The following is a 20713-nucleotide window of genomic DNA, read 5'->3' on the forward strand; positions in this document are numbered from 1 at the left end:
CCGTATTACACTGTTAGGAAATATCTTGAGAGCCCGCGCTTCTGTCATTTGTCAGCACATACATCAAGGTCATTTGTGCGCTTGTTGTAAAAAAAGTCGAAAATATTTTATGGATAATTTTTAACACGCGGGCGGATATTATTTTTTGATAATATTATAATTTGGAATTATTACAAATAGAAGCGGCGAATCCGACGAACTAGATTACAAATTAGCATGGCCTAACATAATTATATAACATTTTAATGAACATTTAATAGATTTAATATAGTACACTTTCGTTTTTGTGAATAAACAGTAGAAAAGGTATACATATATAGTGTTATTTAAAATCGTATGTTTTTTTCTTGTTATTCGATTAGTTTCAACATTTGTCATATTTAGTATGGGGGTCTTGGTGAAAACTATGTGAATTTAGTCTTTTGTGAGACATTGAACTTTTGATCTTGCCCCTAAGTGAAGAATATTGTTAAAACCAGACGTCTTTTTAGGAAACGAAGTTTGTCAATCCTTGCCATTTCTAGACACATTCACAGGATGCGACACAACGTCAAGAATGTTCGGCATCAGAAAGGGTCCCATACTTAAGAAAGCAATGGAATATCAAGAATGTAGATAAATCGCGAACATATTCTGTATATGATCAGTTTTTAAATCGAGACAGGCTACTGACAAACAAGTTGATGGTACAGGGGTTTCAACAGTGAGTCTCATTTAAAGTCAGCATTTCGTAAAATTCTATGGTCGTTATAACAATCTACTTTGCCAATACAACCTATCATTAGGTCAAATCTGTCTGACTTGTTTCATATCGATTGTTAGGCCGTTTTTGGCATAATGATTTTGAATATGGATAACTCTGTTTGCCTGATCAAGATAGAGGGCTCACGGCGGGTTTGACCGGTCAACAGGGAGTGCTTACTCCTCATAGGCACATGATCCCACTTCTGGTATATCCAGGGGTCCTTGTTTGCCCAACTCTCTATTTCGTATTGCTTATAGGAGTTACGATATTGATCACTATTCGTTATAGTCTTCACCTTCCTAAATGAGGACTCCATAGAGAAAAAGATATCTGCTGGTGTCGATGTCATATGGACTTTATACGGTGGAATATCATAGAGACACTTATAGGAGATTTGCTTGAGAAGTATTGTCTAACACAATATCATTTCTACAAGTTCAGGTATTGCCACTAACTACAGCTGCAGAAGAGGAGCACTGCAAGAATTTTTTTAAGTCATAGAGTGGACTAAAGAAGAGATTATATTGGATCCTTCGAACTGGGGCTAAATATCACTGCTTTCAGCAATTCTTGTATCCATTAAACTAAATTACCAGTCACACTAGATAAACTTTTGAACGCTATTCGCTGTAAATGCAAGGCAAATAGTAACACTAGCTGTTGTACTTGCAAAAAACATGGACTGAACTGTACTGCAATTACTCAAATGATCACTAAAATAATTATCAGGAACGTAGCAACAATGGCTCTACCCCCTTTTATCATTACATGCAAAGGTGGGTTATTTTTTACATACAGATGTCGATCTTTAGACAGGTTGATTGCCCTCCCTCCTATTTTTTTTTTAAATAGCATTGTCATGAACTGTACACATTTCATATTGAATGTCTGCGACCACATATCGGTTGCAAGCTGCTCAGTTATAATTTACATAAACATGCAATTCTAGGAGCCAATCGCTGCCGTTGAAGAGGCTTACATAGAATTTGATAAAACTCCAACCCCCATCGACTGCAGATTTGAGCTATATTACTCAGATTAAGGCTAGAAAATAATATATTTGAATTCAAACTAATCATTGGATATGATATGGCCTCTGCATGTGTTATTCGCTTACACCAATCACCAACAAAATTTTAAACAAAATTCCAGGAAAAACAAAACTTCAATATATTCACAGTCGCTAATGTGACAATGGATTTATCATATTTCATAAAATTGAGATCCAATATATGATATTTTTGCTAAACCCAATGCTCATCACCCATTACTGAAATTAACTTACGTAATTTCCAGGCAAAGTTTGCATTTCTTTGATACGACGGCATACCAAGAAAAAAGATTTGGCATAAATGATCAAATCAGGGATACATTAAACCCATCATTACATTCCAATATTTGGATCCTAGGAGTGCTCAAAATCCTTCTGTTTTTAAAGGATTAATTTAAGGAAAAATCATTCGTCATTTAAGGTAGACCTATACTTGGCCTTAAATGGACTCAATCATGAAAAAATTGCCTTTATAAGATAGATATATATTCCAGTAATAGATAAACATTGAAAAATATATATGTCAGCATGCTAATTTCATTGTCAATGCTTCTCAAAAGTACCCCATCCACATATAATCAGAATTAATGAAAATGTATTCCTCCTTCTTATTTTTCTTAATAATTATTATTATTCCAAAACAAATGGGCTGTAATAAGCAACATAGACTATATACCCATTATTTAATGATATGTAATCATTCATTTTAATAAATTTTAATAGCTATTTTCATAATGTACACTTTATGAACCCAAACATGTTAAAAGAAATACTGTTGAAAATGCCATTTGATGTCAATATTGGTTTTTCCCCCCAATTTCTATGGACTAAACCTTGAATAAATTGTTTCTAATTTACAGATTATTATCTCAGAAAAAGGATTTGCGTAAGAAAATCATATGTTGATGCATCATTTTAAAGGGACTGGTTCACGATTATTGATAAAAATATTTTTCATTTTTGATGTTAAACATTAGAAATATAGCTCATTTAATGTTGAGAGCCAAAATTTTGACCTTCTGAATGCAAGAATAAAAGTAATATTTTAGCCTTATATATGTGTTATGTAAACAAAGACTCAAGTCTTTTTATGTAAACAAACAAGTGAAATATTAATTTTGCAATATAATGCATCTTAATTTTGCATAGTCACAAATTTTAACTTTTAGATGACACATTTCACCTCAAAAATGCTTGAAATGTGACAGATTTAATAATACTTAGATCGATATCCATTTCTTTTGAAAATTTCGTAAACAATAGCATACCGCAATCTTTGTTTACAAAACAAATAATAAACTCTCTAAAATGAGCTTCTATGATGATGTATCACCTTAATTTTCATGTGAAATCTTTCAAACACATTAGACAGTAGATTTTGATCATTTAAAGTGAAAAACAAAATTTTGGGTAAAATCGTGAATCAGTCCCTTTAAAAGCTATAAGCTCTATAACAAGTACACCCCACCCCCACCCCCACCCCCCCAAAAAAAATCTTGAGTTATACATTATCATATTTTCATACGACGTGTGAAATTTGGGTATATTTACAACCTTGGATAATAATTTGAACTATATTAAACTATAAGTATTATAGATACATGTGGTTTGCAATTACATTTTACATTTTATCTGAAAACAAATCATTCTAGAAGAGGGTATTCACAATGTGAATGTAAAACGAAAGTAACAAACTGAATTTTGATAGTTTTGCTATTATGATTAATGCATGTGTGTATTGTGTGTTATATCTTTTATCATGAAATCATTTGCATGTACATAAATTGGATAAACGTACATGTACACCACTTACGCCGATCTACGTAGATGCATGCAATCTCAATAAGGAACTAATCGCGTTATACAGACCTATGCTGCCCCAATAATTTTGAAAAAAAGGATACGGGATGAGGAAAAAATGACAAATTTATGAAACATATTATTTGCAGCTGTTCTTTGAAGCTTGCGACAATATCTGCAACATTGGAGCAGCGAACACAACTACGATATCTGTGGTCACTGTAGCAGCGAAGTGTGAATTTTTATTTTTACACAGCTTACCATGTATTTGTTCATGATAATTTGGATTCAACAGCTGCGTAGCTTTGAATTAGCAATTATTACGCTTGAGAATTTTTTACTCATATGGAGAGTATGAGTTTAGCTTTACCCTTTTGCTGGTGAAGGGCTGCAAAACTTAGGCCTATGCTCGACGCCGACGACCTTTGAGTAGGGATTTTTAGCGTGCCACACCTGCTGTGACACGGGCCTCTGTTTTTGTGGTCTCATCCAAAGGACCGTCCCATTTAGTTGCCTCTTACGAGAAGCATGGGGTACTGAGGACCTATTTTAACCCGGATCCTCACAAAAGAAATAATATTATTATTATGATGCTGGTGGAAATATGAATTGGTCCCCCTTTCCCATCTGTTTCTCCAACTTTCTGATGCCTGCGTAATTCCATATGTTGAACATGGATCATTGTAAAACTTTTACATACATGAATAGTCAATGTATCTCATGGACGCCCTCATCCGCCAAAATGTTGTCTGTTCTCCAACCGATTTCTTTCTAAAGCTTGAATCATCTTTAGCCCCCCTTTTTTAAATACAAAATTTGACCGCAGCTGATAAGAACGCCTTGGAAGGAATCAATATCGGACAATCATATCGCCATGTAAAAATCAAACCGATATCTTTAAAATACTACATTTCGGAAAAACGGACACGTGGTTCCGCATTTACATTTGATTGTAACGTAGGCCGTGTATAGGTCTACTTTAAGAAAAAAGACACTACTGCATTTAAAAAAATTGTTTCAATTCAAATTGAATCTCAAAAAGATAGGTTATAGTGAAATTGAATTAAATCAAAATCTACAGAATGTCATAACAGGGACAAAGCTCTTACATTACGTGAAAAATGATTGGCACATCTTTAACAAAAGGCCCATGGGCCACATCACTCACTTGAGTCACCTTGGCACATATCTAACGATTTTTCCTACATATTTGCATGTAAAATTTAATCCCCCATCCTACTCCCAGGGGCCATGATTTTTACAAAGTTGAATCTGCATGTAAATGTAAACTTTTTTGGCCCAGTGGTTTTTGAGAAGAAGATTCTTAAAGATTTTTTCTATATATCCCATTGGAAATCTTTAATCCCCTATTGTGGCCCCACCCTACCGCCAGGGGTCATGATTTTAACAAACTTGAATCTGCACTATGTCAGGACATTTTCATGTCATTATAAATTTTTCTGGTCCAGTGGTTCTTGAAATTGATTGATTGTTTTGCTGTTTTCCGCCACTCTCAACAATTTTTCCAATTATCTGGTGGCGTCCAGTTTTTATTGGTGGAAGAGAGAACCCAGATACAATGTACCTGGGAAGAGACCACCGACTTTCCAAAAGTAAACTGGGAAACTTTCTCACTTACCGGCGGCGCGAGCGGGATTCGAACCCGCACCGACCAGAGGTGAGAGGCCGTGTGATTTTGAGCTCGATGATCTAACCACTCAGCCACAGAGGTCCCTGGTTCTTGAGAAGAAGATTTTTAAAGATTTCCCTATATATTTATATGTAAAACTTTGATCCCCTATTGTGGCCCTATCCTACCCCCAAGGCCCATGATTTTATCATACTTCAAACTGCACTATGTCAGGACGCTTTCATGTGAATTTGTACTTTCCTGGCCCAATGCTTCTTGACAAAAGGATTTTTAAAGAATTTCCCTATACATTAGTATGTAAAACTTTGATCCCCTATTGTGGCCCATCCTACCCCCAGGAGCCATGATTTTAACAAACTTGAACCTGCACTGTCAGGAAGCTTTCATGTAAATCTGTACTTTCCTGTCCCCATTGGTTCTTGAAAAGAAGATTTTTAAAGATTTTACCTGTATATTCGCATGGAAAACTTTTATCCCCTATTGTGGCCCCAACGTACCTCCAGCGGTCATGGTTTAAACTTGAATCTGCACTATCATATGTCAGGAAGTTTTCATGTAAATGTCAGTTCTTCTGGCCCAGTGGTTCTTGAGAAGAAGATTTTTAAATGACCTCACCCTATTTTTGCAGTTTTGTGATTATCTCCCCTTTGAAGGGGCATGGCCCTTCATTTGAACAAACTTGAAAGCCCTTCACCTAAGGATGCTTTTTGCTAAGTTTGGTTGAAATTGGCCCATTGGTTCTGGAGGTGAAGTCAAAATCTAAGAAGTTTACAGACGAACAGAGAGACGACAAACAACAGGTGATCAGAAAAGCTCACTTAAAGCTCAGGTGAGCTAAAAAGGACAGGGACTGCAATGTAATTCTCCCTGAATTACCTATTGTGCTATATAAATGCAGTAAAATTTGCTCACTTCCTAACCAATTAAATCTGTATACAACGGATGTGCAAACAGGTTTCCGATGATGGTGAATTTGCTGCCAATTAACAATCATTATTAGAACTGATTAATCATTAATCTCGTACCTCACCGCCAAAACAATAAATTAGAGACGAGTCAAGCAATTTGAGGTATGTGGCTGATGCAAACCATTCTTTTTTAAACTTCCAAACATTTGAAAGCAGTAACCTGAAATCAAGTAGGTTCAAATACATTTTGTTTTGTTTGTTCACAGGTATATTTGTTTTGGGTGTTTTACTTTATCCATTTTTCTACTTTTCATTTGGAAAACTATTTCGAATATCAATAAGAAAAACTTCACAGGAAATAAGAAATTTTTGTGATTTTAGTTAGTTCTAATATCTTCTTGTTTTTGCAAGCATACGCTTATATCATGCAACATTATATAGAATGCATAAAAATGTCTTTTACGGTGCATTGTAGTTTCATTATATCAGAGAGTCTGTGGATTGAAATATTTTTATTTTGATGATATTTGCTTTTTCTCTTTAGTTTTATGGAGCTGATTAAACCTGTAGTTCTGTTGGTAAATCTGGAATCGGGTAATGCGCGATTCTTTGGATTCTCGGATATGCATGTTGAAAAGGGAGATAATTCAAAAACAGAGAATACACTGAAAACCAAACTTCAAATTTTGAACGTTGAGAGGCCCTAGCCTACTTGTTTTATCTGAAAATAATAGAGGCATATAGTTTATATCTTAACTTCCAATTTCCCTGATTTTTTTTACATTGCGTCATTCATTTGTCTTTATTATATATATATATATATATATACACACACACACACATAGTCCCTGAAACATTCTACTTTACCACTTGAACGGGGAGCGAACGGTGAACGCACGGTGAGCGAACGGTGAACGCAATTTGGTGAACGGTGAGTGCAAAGTGAATGGTGAGCGCACAGTGAACGCAAAATGGTCTTTTCATTCGGTATATTTCAGATTTTTCCCTTGGGTTGTACTTACTTTATAATCAGGTAGAGAATATATATATGAATACATCTGTTTGTTCATTTTTGTGCAAATACTGCGTGTATACTTCTCATGAAAACAGTCGTAAATTTCACACCATTGCACGTAACAATGATGGACAAACAAAAGAAAATTTTATATGTTCATTGTTTACAGTACTGCATATTCTGTACAGATACATGTATACATGAAAACTAGAAACATATATTTTATGATATTTAGAATTCTTGACGTTTTCATAAATGATGAATATCGGTGTTTTATCTCGGTATGCTACATGTAATTACATATTTTGACTTAAGATGCATAGTATTATATTTCTTAATACAAGAGTATAAATGATGCATGTTAATTAAAGATAGTCTAGTAATTAACGCCAAGAATTTACAAATGCACATGCATGACTTCAAAATTTACGAGCTCGGTCGTTTGGATTACACGCAATTAAAAAAAAAACATCCCTGAAAGGAGTCGAGATAAATGCATTGAACAACCAGCACGGGTAGAACAGGTACATCATATACCTTGTGTTGACACCTGAACGCTTCTAAATAGTATAAAAGGTTTATTCCCACGTAGATTTTGAGTAATTCACTTTACTGTAAATACAGATTAGTATATCGAACTGAGGAAATAATCTACCAGAATTAATGTATGTATGTACAAAATAAATAGTGTGACCATGAATTTACATTTAGATTGTGCAATATTTGTTTATTTTTGATGCGCATAAAACTGTTTATTGCACTGAACTATACGTATATCATATGTGGGGCAGAAATATACGAGAAATATTTCCTCTTTATATTAGAGACAAACGATTTAAAACTTTGGGGAAAGGAGTAAATATATTTATTGACAACGTCTCTCATAAAGATAGGCGTAAAATAATCAGAAATATTTGTCAAATCAATTTGACATTTGAGCACGAATGTGCATTGAAACGTACAGTGTAGCATAGCTTTTTTAAGTAAGAGAGCGGGGGGTGTTAAGAAAAAATGATAAACTTATATAATAGAATTCTTGTCAAGTGAGACAAAATAAAATATAATAAATTGTGCTTTGTCTATACTTGAAAATATTAAAATGATAATTCAGGTGGGGGCAAGGTATTTATTAACTGAAACTGCCTCATTTTCGTACACTGGTACAGCGCTCGTTGCTCGTTCTTCGCTATATGTACATGTATAAGGGTTAAATTCATAACTAAAGGCTCTTGCATTTTTCTCTCATTCAGAACTTCTCCCACTTTTTACCCAAACAATACTTGTGTTTTGTAATGATAAAAACAATGATTTCTTTGATATTGATGAGTGATCTGCAGTTTTACTTCAATTTTCGCAGTTGATAATCCTGATATTTGTACTTTATAAATTAAACTTCTGATATAAGAAGTTATTAATATACTTTCACTCTTATGCACAAGTTCCTTTTTCATTTTTGGCTTGCTATGAAAATCGATCCTTTGACTTTGGTGTTCCGAATGACAGTGAACGCTTTGTGAACGGTGAACGCACGGTGAGCGCAAAACTGTAAACGGAGAGCGCACGGTGAACGCGCGGAGAGCGAACGGTGAATGAACAGAGAGCCAACGGTGAACGCACGGTGAGCGAACGGAAAAATGGTAAAGTAGAACGTTTCAGGGACTGTATATATGACGTCTTTACTGTGTATGGAGGACAAACTGAATAATTAATAAATTACGCTTTTTTAAAGGCCCCTTTTCAACATCTTCCACAAATTATATTTTTGCATATTTATCATATGTTGTTAAGACTATATTACAGTATAACTTTAAGCAATAAAACCTTTTGTAGCAATTAGTTTGAGGTCATCTTGTACATTGACTAGACTACAATAATCTATGAGGGGTTAATGCTTTCTTAAATCATCAGAAAGACATGCATTGGTAATTTTTTTTAATAGATCAAACATTGCTTCATTCTATAGAAACTGTCAAACTATCAAAGTTAATACAGAAGAATTCTAAAAATTAGAATACAATGAATTCTGATGATAACTGCAGGTTTAAATTCTACTGTAAATGCTTTGAATAGAACAACTTCCCCCATAGCATCTAAAAAGAACACTGAAAACCATGTTAATTTCCAGTCCTAATGAGCAAACTTATATACTGAAGTAAACTAAAGATTAATGATTGGAATGAGTATAAAATCAAAAATTATATATATATATATATATATAAAGCACAGAAAATTTCACTTTATTTGGATACCCACTATAAGCATGAAAACCCAACAACATCCTGCTTTCTTAAAGTGTCGGGTCCAAGAAGATGCAAGGCCAGAAAAGAAATTTATAAAAGCACTGAAAAGGTCACAACACTGTTGATTATTTAAAACTAAAAAATTTAATAAATCTCGCATTAGGCCAATTCAACTTAATTAGTAGATTATCATCCATGGTCACCAAAAAGTATGGGGCGGATGGTATGATTTTATTTTTTAATTTTTAATTTCTGAGAAAAATATTAATGACAAACGAGTTTTTGTCAACAGAAGTGCATCATTTAATGCCAGATGGATATTAATCTATGCTTATTCCACAGACAAATTCCAGGTTAAAGCTTTAATTTCAAACACAGAAAGATACCAAACTTCTTCAAGATTTGAAGAATATTAATCCCTTCCTTTCATTTAAGCCCGTAAGAAATCAAGAAAATCATATGATCTATTTTCTTTACGTGGCTTTTCACGTTGCTATACCGGAAATGTAAACAAAAATTGTAAATACTGGAGTCAGAAATGAAACTTTTTCCGGAAATCGCAAGTTTCGCAAAATAAAAAAATCCCGGGCAGGCCAATATTTGAGGGGCAGGAGGGGATGATAATCTATCAATTAAGTTGAATTGGCCTTAAAATCGCAATCTTGAAATTCTAATATGGAAACATAAAGAGCTATGCGAATCAGTACTTATGTATATGTATTTAGAATAATGTTTTATCATGTTTCAATATTAGAATTTCAAGATGGGGCGGGTGGTATGATTTTATTTTAATTTTTAATTTCTGAGAAAAATATTAATGACAAACGAGTTTTTGTCAACAGAAGTGCACCATTTAATGCCAGGCTTTAATTTGTTTGACCTTGAAAAATATATTAGCTTGAAAACTAATACAGTATCTTTTCCTTCGACTTCTCTGCCACTCATCTTTTGGATTGTAGATTTTAACGGGAGATTTATTTGTTTATTAATTGACTTTGTTGATTTTGTAGTTTAATCGTGTTCTTGTAGCAATCATATTATTTTTCGTTGTCAGCGCTGTTTACCATATCCGAATCAACAATGGTACGGACTAACAAATATTGTTTTGAACTTAATCACTCCATATCATTATCTTCCCATCATTTTATTTCACAATCACATTGTTTTGGAAGTTTTCCCTCTAAATTTGTCTGATTTCTGTAATTTTGAAGAATAATTCTATTTTCATCCCGACCCGACCATGGTACAAACTCTCTACACCATCGTCAGTAAACATGCTTTACAACGAAACCATTTTTCTCACTCAGTACAACAGTGTATCATTCTTGTTACCAATTGATACTTGTCGTTTTTCCATGGTGTGTGTCATTTGTTTATGTAATATATGTCTCTTGATAAAGACGCGGGTTGCGTCGAAAATTTTAGTTTTAAATAACCAACAGTGTCGTGGCCTTTTCAAAGTTTTTATATGAATATGAATAAAATAAGTCCTTGGTATAGGTAAAATATAGAAAAGATTCAGTTTAAGATTACACATATATTCCAAAGTGTGTTTGCCTTACAGCTCTTCAGTGCAATTTGAAAAACAATCAATCAACATTGTCATTTTTCAAATTCCAAAGGCAAAAGAGCTTTGGAATAAATGTGAAATCTTTGATTGAATTTTATATTATATACACATATATCCAGTTACAAGCTATAACAGTTACAACTTCATTTAACTCATTAGTTTTTGCCAAAATGTAACCCATTTTTCCTTAACTGGAAATGTGTAGAACTTAATGAAAGATTTTCATTATGCTGTGCAAATTATTCTGATCCTACCTCTACCTCAGCTACAATGGATTGTACTTTGGCAACTAACTGCTCACGTTGTTTTGACCTTCGACGAGTCTCTCGTTGGAGAGCCTGCCGGCGATATCCAGCCATTTCCTCTCTCCTTCTTTGTGTCATCTACAGTGATAGTATACAAGAATGTAAAAATGTTCCAATAAAGTTCACACAGCAGTACATGTTATACATGAGAAAATAAAATAATGGTCTTTTGTTTGATCTACCAGCAGTAGGTGAAGGACCACAGATTTAGACATATGCATGCATGGTGCTCAGGGCTGTAGCAGTAAAGCAAGGGTTCTTTATTATGCCAACACCTGCCACAACACTGGACCTTGATTTCAAGGTCTCATCCAATAGACCTGTAACTCTCACTTCTAAATGGCAACTGTTTGGTGAAGGAAAAGTCGCTTCCTATTTTCATGTCTTATAAAAGTCAGATGCAGCCAAGGGCTCGAATACATGACCTTCTGAAACAAGAGGTACTGTGAGCAATGCTCACTAAGAATATCCCCCACTTACCCCAATCTCCTAAAGAGTGTTGTTAATAGGTATAAATTACTTCTTTCCTGAATGAAAAAAGAAAGGGCATGACAAAACCTTGCATATAGTCTCTTCTCTAGGAGTGTGCTTGACCTTTGACCTCAAAATCGATAGGGGACATCTTCATCCCATGGGTAGTCCATATGTATGATATGGTGACTGTAAGTGGAAAGGATAACACTTTAGAACCATGAAACCATATTGCTACTTCGATGTCCAGTGCACTTGATCTTTGACCCTTTGACCTCAAAAGCGATAGGGAACATCTTCATCCCATGGGTAGTCCTTAAGTATGATATGGTGACTGTAGATGGAAAGGATAACGCTTAAGAGCTCGGAAACCATAATGCTACTTCGATGTCCAGTGTGCTTGACCTTTGCCCTTTTGACCCCAAAATTGATAGGGAACATCTTCGTCCCATGGGCAGTCCATATGTATGATATGGTGACTGTAAGTGGAAAGGATAATGCTTTAGAGCCCAGAAACCATTGCGTCTACAGACGGATGGACAGACAACCCGATTCCAGTATACACCCCCACAACATTGTTGCGGGGGTAAAGTAATGTAATCATTCTTTAAAACATGTACTGTACCCGGAAAAGTTTTGGCATTCAGGTGGATTCCTACACCTTGAAAGAGTTTATCAACTCAGCATGAAATAATTTAATCATGAAAGCTATGATGATATGTAATAAGTACATATGTCAAAAAGGCAAAAAATATCCAATTTTGGAGAAAATGACACTATTTTCAAAAATATTTTTAAAAAATCAATATATGCACACAGGGGTGCATGAGCCGAGTTGCATGGGATACATTGTAAAGTCAGGAATGATGTGGCATATTTATAATTGTGAAGAACTAATTTCAGTTTTAAACTTTTCAAGTTACTGTCCAGAAACCATATTTGTCTGAAGTTTTCAATCTATTTTTGGTCACTGTGACCTTGACCTTTGACCTATTTTCTCCAAAATCAAAAGGGGCCTGGCTTTGCTGGTATCCAACAATATATCCAAGTTTCATTTGATTCGGATTTAAACTTTTCGAGTTATCCTCCGGAAACCAAAATGTTTTGGAATTTTAAATCTATTTTCGGTCACTGTGACCTTGACCTTTGACCTATTTTCTCCAAAATCAATAGGGGTCTTCCTTACCTGGTACACAACAATATCTTTAAGTATCATTTGATTCGGATTTAAACTTTCTGAGTTATCATCCGGAAACCAAATTTTTCTGAAATTTTCATTCTATATTCGGTCACTGTGACCTTGACCTTTGACCTATTTTCTCCAAAATCAATAGGGGTCTTCCTTACCTGGTACTCAACAATATATCAAAGTTTCATTTGATTCGGATTTAAACTTTCGGAGTTATCATCCGGAAACCAAATTTTTCTGAAATTTTCATTGTATTTTCGGTCACTGTGACCATGACCGTTGACCATTTTTCTCCAAAATCAATAGGGGTCTTCCTTACCTGGTACCCAACAATATATCAAAGTTTCATTTGATTAGATTGTAAACTTTTCGAGTTATCATCTGGAAACCAATTGTTGACGCCCAACCACCCACCCACCCACCAAACCAATAGCCGAGTTAAACTTCGTTGCAACTCGGCTAAAAATAAACTCTGGCAGATTTTAACTCGGGATCTGCGGGTCAGTTACCCGATACCTTATCCAACGAGCTACAGAGATATACAAACAAATTGATCGATACAAGTAATTTCACAAAACATTTGAATCGCCATGTTATGTGTCATAAAATTGATTCAATAACAGAAATGGCCAGGTTGCTTTAAAATATGTTATCTATCATATAGACAGCAGTACAAAATATACTGGAAAAAAATACATATTAATTAAATGTAGAATTTTTCAAAATAACAAAAGTTCTTTTAACATGTCACATGTATATCTTCAATGTTTTTACAACATCTATAATGTACAAGGTCTGAAAAATGATAAGTAAAAGCTGTGAGAGGAGTTGCATGGTTACACAAAGTTGGTACCATGCTTAACCAAGAGGCCCATGGGACACATTGTTCACCTGAGCAGCAGTTCCTAGCAATAAAAAAGCTTAGAGTAAAACTATAACAAGAGGTACTGTTAGCAATGCTCACTAAGAATACCCCCCGCTTACCCCAATCTCCCAAAGGGTGTTGTTAATAGGTATAAATTACCTCTTTCCTGAGTGTAAAAATATGGTATGCCTTTGTAAAAGAAAATGGAAGATACAGTCCGAAAACAAATCCATGGTATAAACCTATAATTTTGACCTTGAGATCAAAGGTCAAGGTCATAAAGAGGTCATGAATGTACATGACACATAGTCTCATGGTGATACACCCATGTCTTATGGTATGAATATGTCAAAACCTAGCTGCAATAATGTAGCCCTCTCTCATATTTTTTTTTTTTTATTTATTTATTTTTTTAATTTAGGGAGAGGGCTACAACTCCTTAGGATCTCTGTAATGGTGCAAATGCGGGAGTGATTCACTCCTGCAACATTTGCGCTCATTCTAAACATTTCCTGACTTTCTTTACGTAAATAAAATGATATTCTATGTTTCTTAGTCAATATATAAATTTACAACCTGCAACTTAAGATTTGTGAGGCTCTATTCTACCGTTTTCAACAATTTCGATAAATTCCAATTTCTCGATTCATATTTGTGCGCCATGTTTGATGTACTGAAGTATAAACTTCCGATTGTCAAGTCATTTGCATATGCCATATAAGGTAGTATTTACATCAATGGACAAGTATGGAGGCGAAAGCTATTTCGTCGGTATTGAAAAGGTTTGAATTTACTATCAAGTTAAAAACCGAACAGCAAAGTGTAAATTCTTTCTGCAACAATATGATTTTCCTTTCTTTGTCGAAGTGGCTCGAGTAACTACATTTTCGCGCTGATTGTCAATATTTAGGTTTTTCATTAGATCCACCTACGAGATCTCGCGATAACAAGCATGGCGGAGCAGACAAAGAATTTTGCATGCTGTACATTGTATTTAATGAAAAACACCTTTATTAGACATGCCCGAGCACAAAGTTGGTACTCCTTTTGGTGTAATCAACATTTGGGACTAATACACAGAGTTTATTATCGGTTATTCATAAAATTATTTTGCACCATTACGGAGATCCTATGGAATTGTAGCCCTATCCCTAAAATGTCAGAATTTTAAAAAATTGGATAGGGCTACATTATTGCAGCTAGTCAAAACCCTATAATCAATTTTGACCTTGAGGTCAAAGTTCAAGGTCATATAGAGGTCATGAAGGTACCCGACACATCGTCTCATGGTGATACACTCATGTGTCAAATATGGTATGCCTATGTCAAAGAACAAAGAAGTCATGGCCCTGACACGAATCCATCATGAAGGTACATGACACATCATCTCATGGTGATACACTCATGTGTCAAATATGGTATGCCTATGTCAAAGAACACAGAAGTTATGGGCCGGACACGAATCCATTGTAAAAAAAACCTTTAATTTTGACCTTGAGGTCAAGGGTCAAGGTCATATAGAGGTCATGAAGGTACTTGACACATCGTCTCATGGTGATCCACCTGTGTGCCAAATATGGTATGCCTAAGTCAAAGAACAAAGAAGTTATGGCTCGGTGACGAATCTGCACAGACAGACAGACGGACGGACGGACGGACAGACAGACAGAGTGATTCCTATATACCTCCCAGAACTTCGTTCGGGGGGTATAATTATACAAGCAGCTTGATTCAGAAAAAACTTTTCAAATGTAAAGACCAGAAATTCATTAATTATCAAACTTATTTATTAAACATTACTACAAATTCATTAATCATCATATCCACTTATACTTGTAGACGGGTATTACAGGCTTTTCATATTAACAAATTTCATCTAAGGATGCTTTGTGCCATTTAGTTTGGTTCCCTTCACATGTAAAACAGTGATCCCCTATTGTGACCCCACCCTAACTCCAGGTGTCATGATTTTTAAGAACATTATATAGTCTCCACTTTGTCAAGAAGCTTTCATGCAAATTTCAGCTATTCTGGCACAGTGGTTCTTGAGAAGAAGGTTTTTAAATGGTCCCACCTTATTTTTGCAGTTTTGTCATTATCTCCCCTTTGAAGGGGGCATGGTCCTTCATTTGAACAAAGTTAATTCCCCTTCACCAAAGGATGATTTGTATCAAGTCTAATTGAAATTGGCTCAGTAGTTCTGGAGAAGAAGATATTCCTATGTATCAGCATATAAAACTTTGATCCCCTCATGTGGCCCCACCCTACCCTCAGGGTCATGATCTGAACAAATTTGAAACTACTCTAGACCAGGAACCTTTATCTTAATCCACTCTTATAGCCTAATAGTTCTTCAGAAGATGATTTTTAAAGATTTTTCCAATATATTCGCATGTAAATTTTGATCTCCTATTGTGGACCCAACATACCCAATCTAATTAAAATTAGATCTTTGATCCGCTCATGAGCGGATCAAAGATCTAATTTTAATTAGATTGCAACATACCCCAAGAGGTCATCATTTTGAAAAATTTGAATCTCCACTATGTCAGAAAGCTTTCATGTAAATTTCAGCTTTTCTGACCCAGTGGTTCTTAAGAAGATGATTTTTAAATGACCCCACCCTATTTTTCTATTTTTGTCATTATCTCCCCTTTGAAGGGGGCATGGTCCTTGAACAAACTTGCATTGTCTTTACCTAAGAATGATTGGTATTAAGTTTGAATGAAATTGGCCCAGTGGTTCTGGAGAAGAAAATTTTCCTATATATCTGCATGTAAAACTTTGATCCCCTATTGTCGCCCCACCCTACCCCTGGGGGCCATGATCTGAACAAACTTGAATTTGCACTATGTCAGGAAGCTTTCATGTAAATTTCTACTTTCATGGCCCAGTGGTTCTTGAAAAGAAGACTTTGAAAGATTTTCTTTATATATTCGCATGTATAACTTTGATCCCCTATTGTGGCCCCAACATACCCCCGGGGGTTATGATTTGAACAAACTTGAATCTCCACTATGTCAGGAAGCTTTCGTGTAGTTTTTCTGGCCTAGTGGCTTTTGAGAAGATTTTAAATGACCCAACCCTATTTTTACATTTTTGTGATTATCTCCCCTTTGAAGGGGGCATGACCCTTCATTTGAACAAACTTGAGTCCCCTTCACTCAAGGATGCTTTCTGCCTAGTTTGGTTGAAATTGGACAGTGGTTCTGGAGAAGTTAAAAATGTGAAATGTTTACAACAACCTCAATGACAACAACGCCAAACACGGACAACGGAAAGTTATGATCAGAAAAGCTCGCTTGTGAGCTAACAATGACGAAGTTCAACAACATCATGTACATGTAAATTTTTCAAAGAATGTCAGATCCAGGGATTAAAATTAACGCTCGCCCACGAAAATTCGACTGGGCGAGCAGAATCCGTTTATTGCCGGGTTGATTTAAATACATTTTTCTGCTTTGAGTTCAATTACGAAATCAGTGCATTTACACGCTTTAATACAGCGATTTACACACGAATATTTGATCGTTTCCAAGTTACTAAATGACAATGACAACTAAACATGTGGCGATATATATAAGATGCGAAGAAGCCGGAGAAGAGAAAAGCGAATTCGGAAGATTTAAAGGCATATTTCAGAAGTTACGACAATACGAAACGAACAAGAAAGTTTCAGATATCATGGACAACTGACCTAGAGTGGTTGATAGATTCCGTAACTTACCTTGTGTCGTAAATATTGCAGCGAGACTAGTTTGGGAAAACCAAGATCATTTATCAATGGTTGTACAAGTTACACAATATTACTAAACAAAGTCCATCCAGCATAGAAATTCAGTATACATATCAATAGAGAGAGGAACCAGGCTTGTGTAATAATTTCTACTCTGAACAAAGATAACATTAACAAACTTCAAAAACTTTTTCGAACATGTCATGCATTAGTTGTCAATAAGAAATAGAGAATGTTTAAATTGTATATAATCACATTCTTTTATTGACGTATGAATAAACGTTTGACATTGTTTACTTTCTGTTGCATCAATTTTCATCTCGGCAACCAATTTTAAACCTGGGCAACCACAATCTGATTTTTAGGGGCCCAGCTGGCTACCATGATTTTTTGGTTAAGTTTAACTCCTGCAGATCACGTCCAAAAAGACACAAGCACATCTTCAATGCTTCCATAACAGTTGTACAAGGTCTAAAGGATGTCAAGCAAGAGGCCCATAGGCTTTATCAGTTACCTGAGTACTAGAGAAAAAGTATCACTACACCCAAGGGCTACGAAATCTACAAAAAAATTCCTGTTCTGATTATCTAAGCTAAATTCTAATGTTCAGGAACAGTATCAAACAAGATGTGTTCTTAAAACTTCATTGTCCTCAAAAGTGCATACACTGATGAAAGGCTTTACATAATATAATAGGTGTATTTACATTAAAAGATATGACTAATTTGGACCCATCCTACAATTAAAACCATGCGTTGTGACATTCACCATTTTTTGTACAGTGTACATTCTTTTCTGCTATTGCTAGGTATGCATTTAGTATAACTGCATAATATCAGCAAACTTACACATAAATACTATATACTAAGTTTGGCCCCATCCTATGGTCAGAACCCCTACCGCGGGAATCTGCAAATTTACAATTTTGGTAAAGGACTACCTGTTCTTTCTAAATGAGGGTTTTTCAAGGTAAAACCCCTGTTTATAAGATATCTATACTTACCTGCATCGAACATTTTGCAATATGTCATGGACTTCTACTACTATGTCTGAATAATTTTTAGAACAAGTTATCTTCCCTTAACCCACTCTTCAATACCCAACATCCGGGTACCTCAGTTTATGTGATGGAAAAAATAAAATACACCCCTTAAAACTCTAAAAGTGGGGAGGTGGGAAGGGAATATGCAGGTAAGTATAAATATCTTATAAACAGGGGTTTTACCTTTAAAAACCCTCAGTTTATTTCAGTATCTATACTTACCTGCATCGAACATTTTGCAACAAACAGAATTTGTAGCCATAGGAGGAGGGGGATTAGAGTAAATTAAAAAAAAATTCTATTGTTTTCAAAATAGAAGATCTGGCAAAGTTTTCCTCTCCCCAAGATACATCTTTCAAATAGAATGAGGTGAAGGTATTCTCAGAGGCCCAGTGAGCTGCTTGAAGAATCTCTTTCACTGAGGCTCCATTAAACAGGGCCCAAGATGATGCCAAGCCTCTGGTATCATGAGCTCTAACTTCCTTCAAGTTCAGTTCAGGTGAATTTTCATAGACATGTTTAATGAGAGAAACAATCCATCTAGAAATAGATACTTTTGCTGCAGGCCCATGTAAATTCTTTTGATATGTAAGAAAAAGTGCATCATTTTGATAAATCCTTTGTACTCTTTCTGTACATCTTTAAACATCTATATGGACACAGCAACAGATCATCTGGCAGGGTTTGACACTAAGGCACGTCCGACCGACCAAGTCTACTAAATGATAGGTCCGGTTGGGTAAAATGTTGATTTACTAGTCCGACTGGTCGTGTTTAAAAAATAAACAAATTTAAGAAACTTTACTTTAAATCATAAGATATTTTATTCTTTAAAAAAAATAACTGTAAAGTGTTTGCGAGCAATTTTGAACTGCATGATGACATTGATGACATAATCTCTATTTTTAGTTCTAATAAGTCGCGGTCGGAAGTGATGTTCTACGACATCTACACAATGTTAATGTGTGTAAAGTGATGTTTTGGATAAATAGAATTATTGAATTCATTTTCATTAAAAAAAAACCAGTTCATTTGAATTGAATATAAGAAAGTGTTTATCAAATTAATGACTTGCGTCGTAAACAGCAATTTTTCAGTGTTTACATATGTGCGGGAATGTCTATATTCAAATATGAATTCTCATCCTCAAGGAAAGCAAAAGATGTCCCAAGAAAGAGAAAAAAGGAAAACATTGGGAAGAAACAAAGCAGAGCTTATAAAATAGAAATTTTTAAAAAATACTGAGGTCATTTTATTCTTAATGGATGAAAGAATTTCCGTGATGGTAAGAATTTAAAGAAACTGAAAATATGTTTGAAAGTAAAAGCATCAAATTGAATGACGAGACTAAAGATTCTTTTGAGACAATTAAATGCATTTTAGTTCAAACTTGACGTTTGTCATTTAAATTAAGTATTTAGATATGAAGAATCTATTAGATTTTTTCTGAAAAGTTGGTCAGGGCTAGTGGATGTAAGGTCAGGTCTAGCGAAAATCATTTGAAGTAGCCCGATTGGTCTAGTGCTCAAAAAAGTTAATGTCAAACCCTGTCTGGCTCTGTTGCGAACCTGTCAAATCTAGGAATTAATATGGGATTCCATACTTTACCAAGTCGCTGAGTCTTGGCTAAAAACTGCAGATTAGGAAGAAGCCGAATTCCTGAAGGTTCTTCTCTAAAATTTGATTCCTTGACTGATAAAGCATGTATTTCACTCACGCGAGCTGCAGATGCTAAAGCCACCAGAAATACAGTTTTCCAAGTCAAATATTTGATATCTATAGACTCAATGGGCTCAAAAGGGTGTTTGGTCAGAGCCTATAACACAGTTGGCAAATCCCAATTAGGTAACAATGGCTTAACTGAAGGATTTGAATTGAAAATCCCTTTAATCAAGTCAGTCAAGCTCTTTTCAGAACTTACTGTACTCTTGCTCCAGCCTTTGTGAACTGTGGCAATAGCTGCCCTATAACCAGAGATGGTGGATGCTCTGCATCCTTTTGTCTCGTGCAAATATATCAGAAATTTTGCCATGTCCTCTATAGACTGAGGCAGAATGTGGACTGACACATTGTTCACTACACCAGCTTCTGTATATCCGCAGTCTAGCGTCATAGACTCTTTTGC

The 20713-nt window shown here is 35.1% G+C and overlaps 1 protein-coding gene across 5 annotated transcripts in view; it reads right to left on the reverse strand.

Annotated features, from left to right (window-relative positions):
- LOC125670995 (uncharacterized) overlaps positions 1-20713 on the reverse strand; it is a 180054-nt gene that overhangs the window by 119432 nt on the left and 39909 nt on the right. For all 5 annotated transcript variants that reach the window (XM_056162783.1, XM_056162780.1, XM_056162784.1 and 2 more), the window contains one exon: positions 11235-11363. In XM_056162783.1, the coding sequence (XP_056018758.1) occupies positions 11235-11363 (129 nt within the window). The remainder of the gene's footprint in view (positions 1-11234; positions 11364-20713) is intronic.

Source organism: Ostrea edulis, chromosome 4 (genome assembly GCF_947568905.1).
Source record: "Ostrea edulis chromosome 4, xbOstEdul1.1, whole genome shotgun sequence".
NCBI lineage: Eukaryota > Metazoa > Mollusca > Bivalvia > Ostreida > Ostreidae > Ostrea > Ostrea edulis.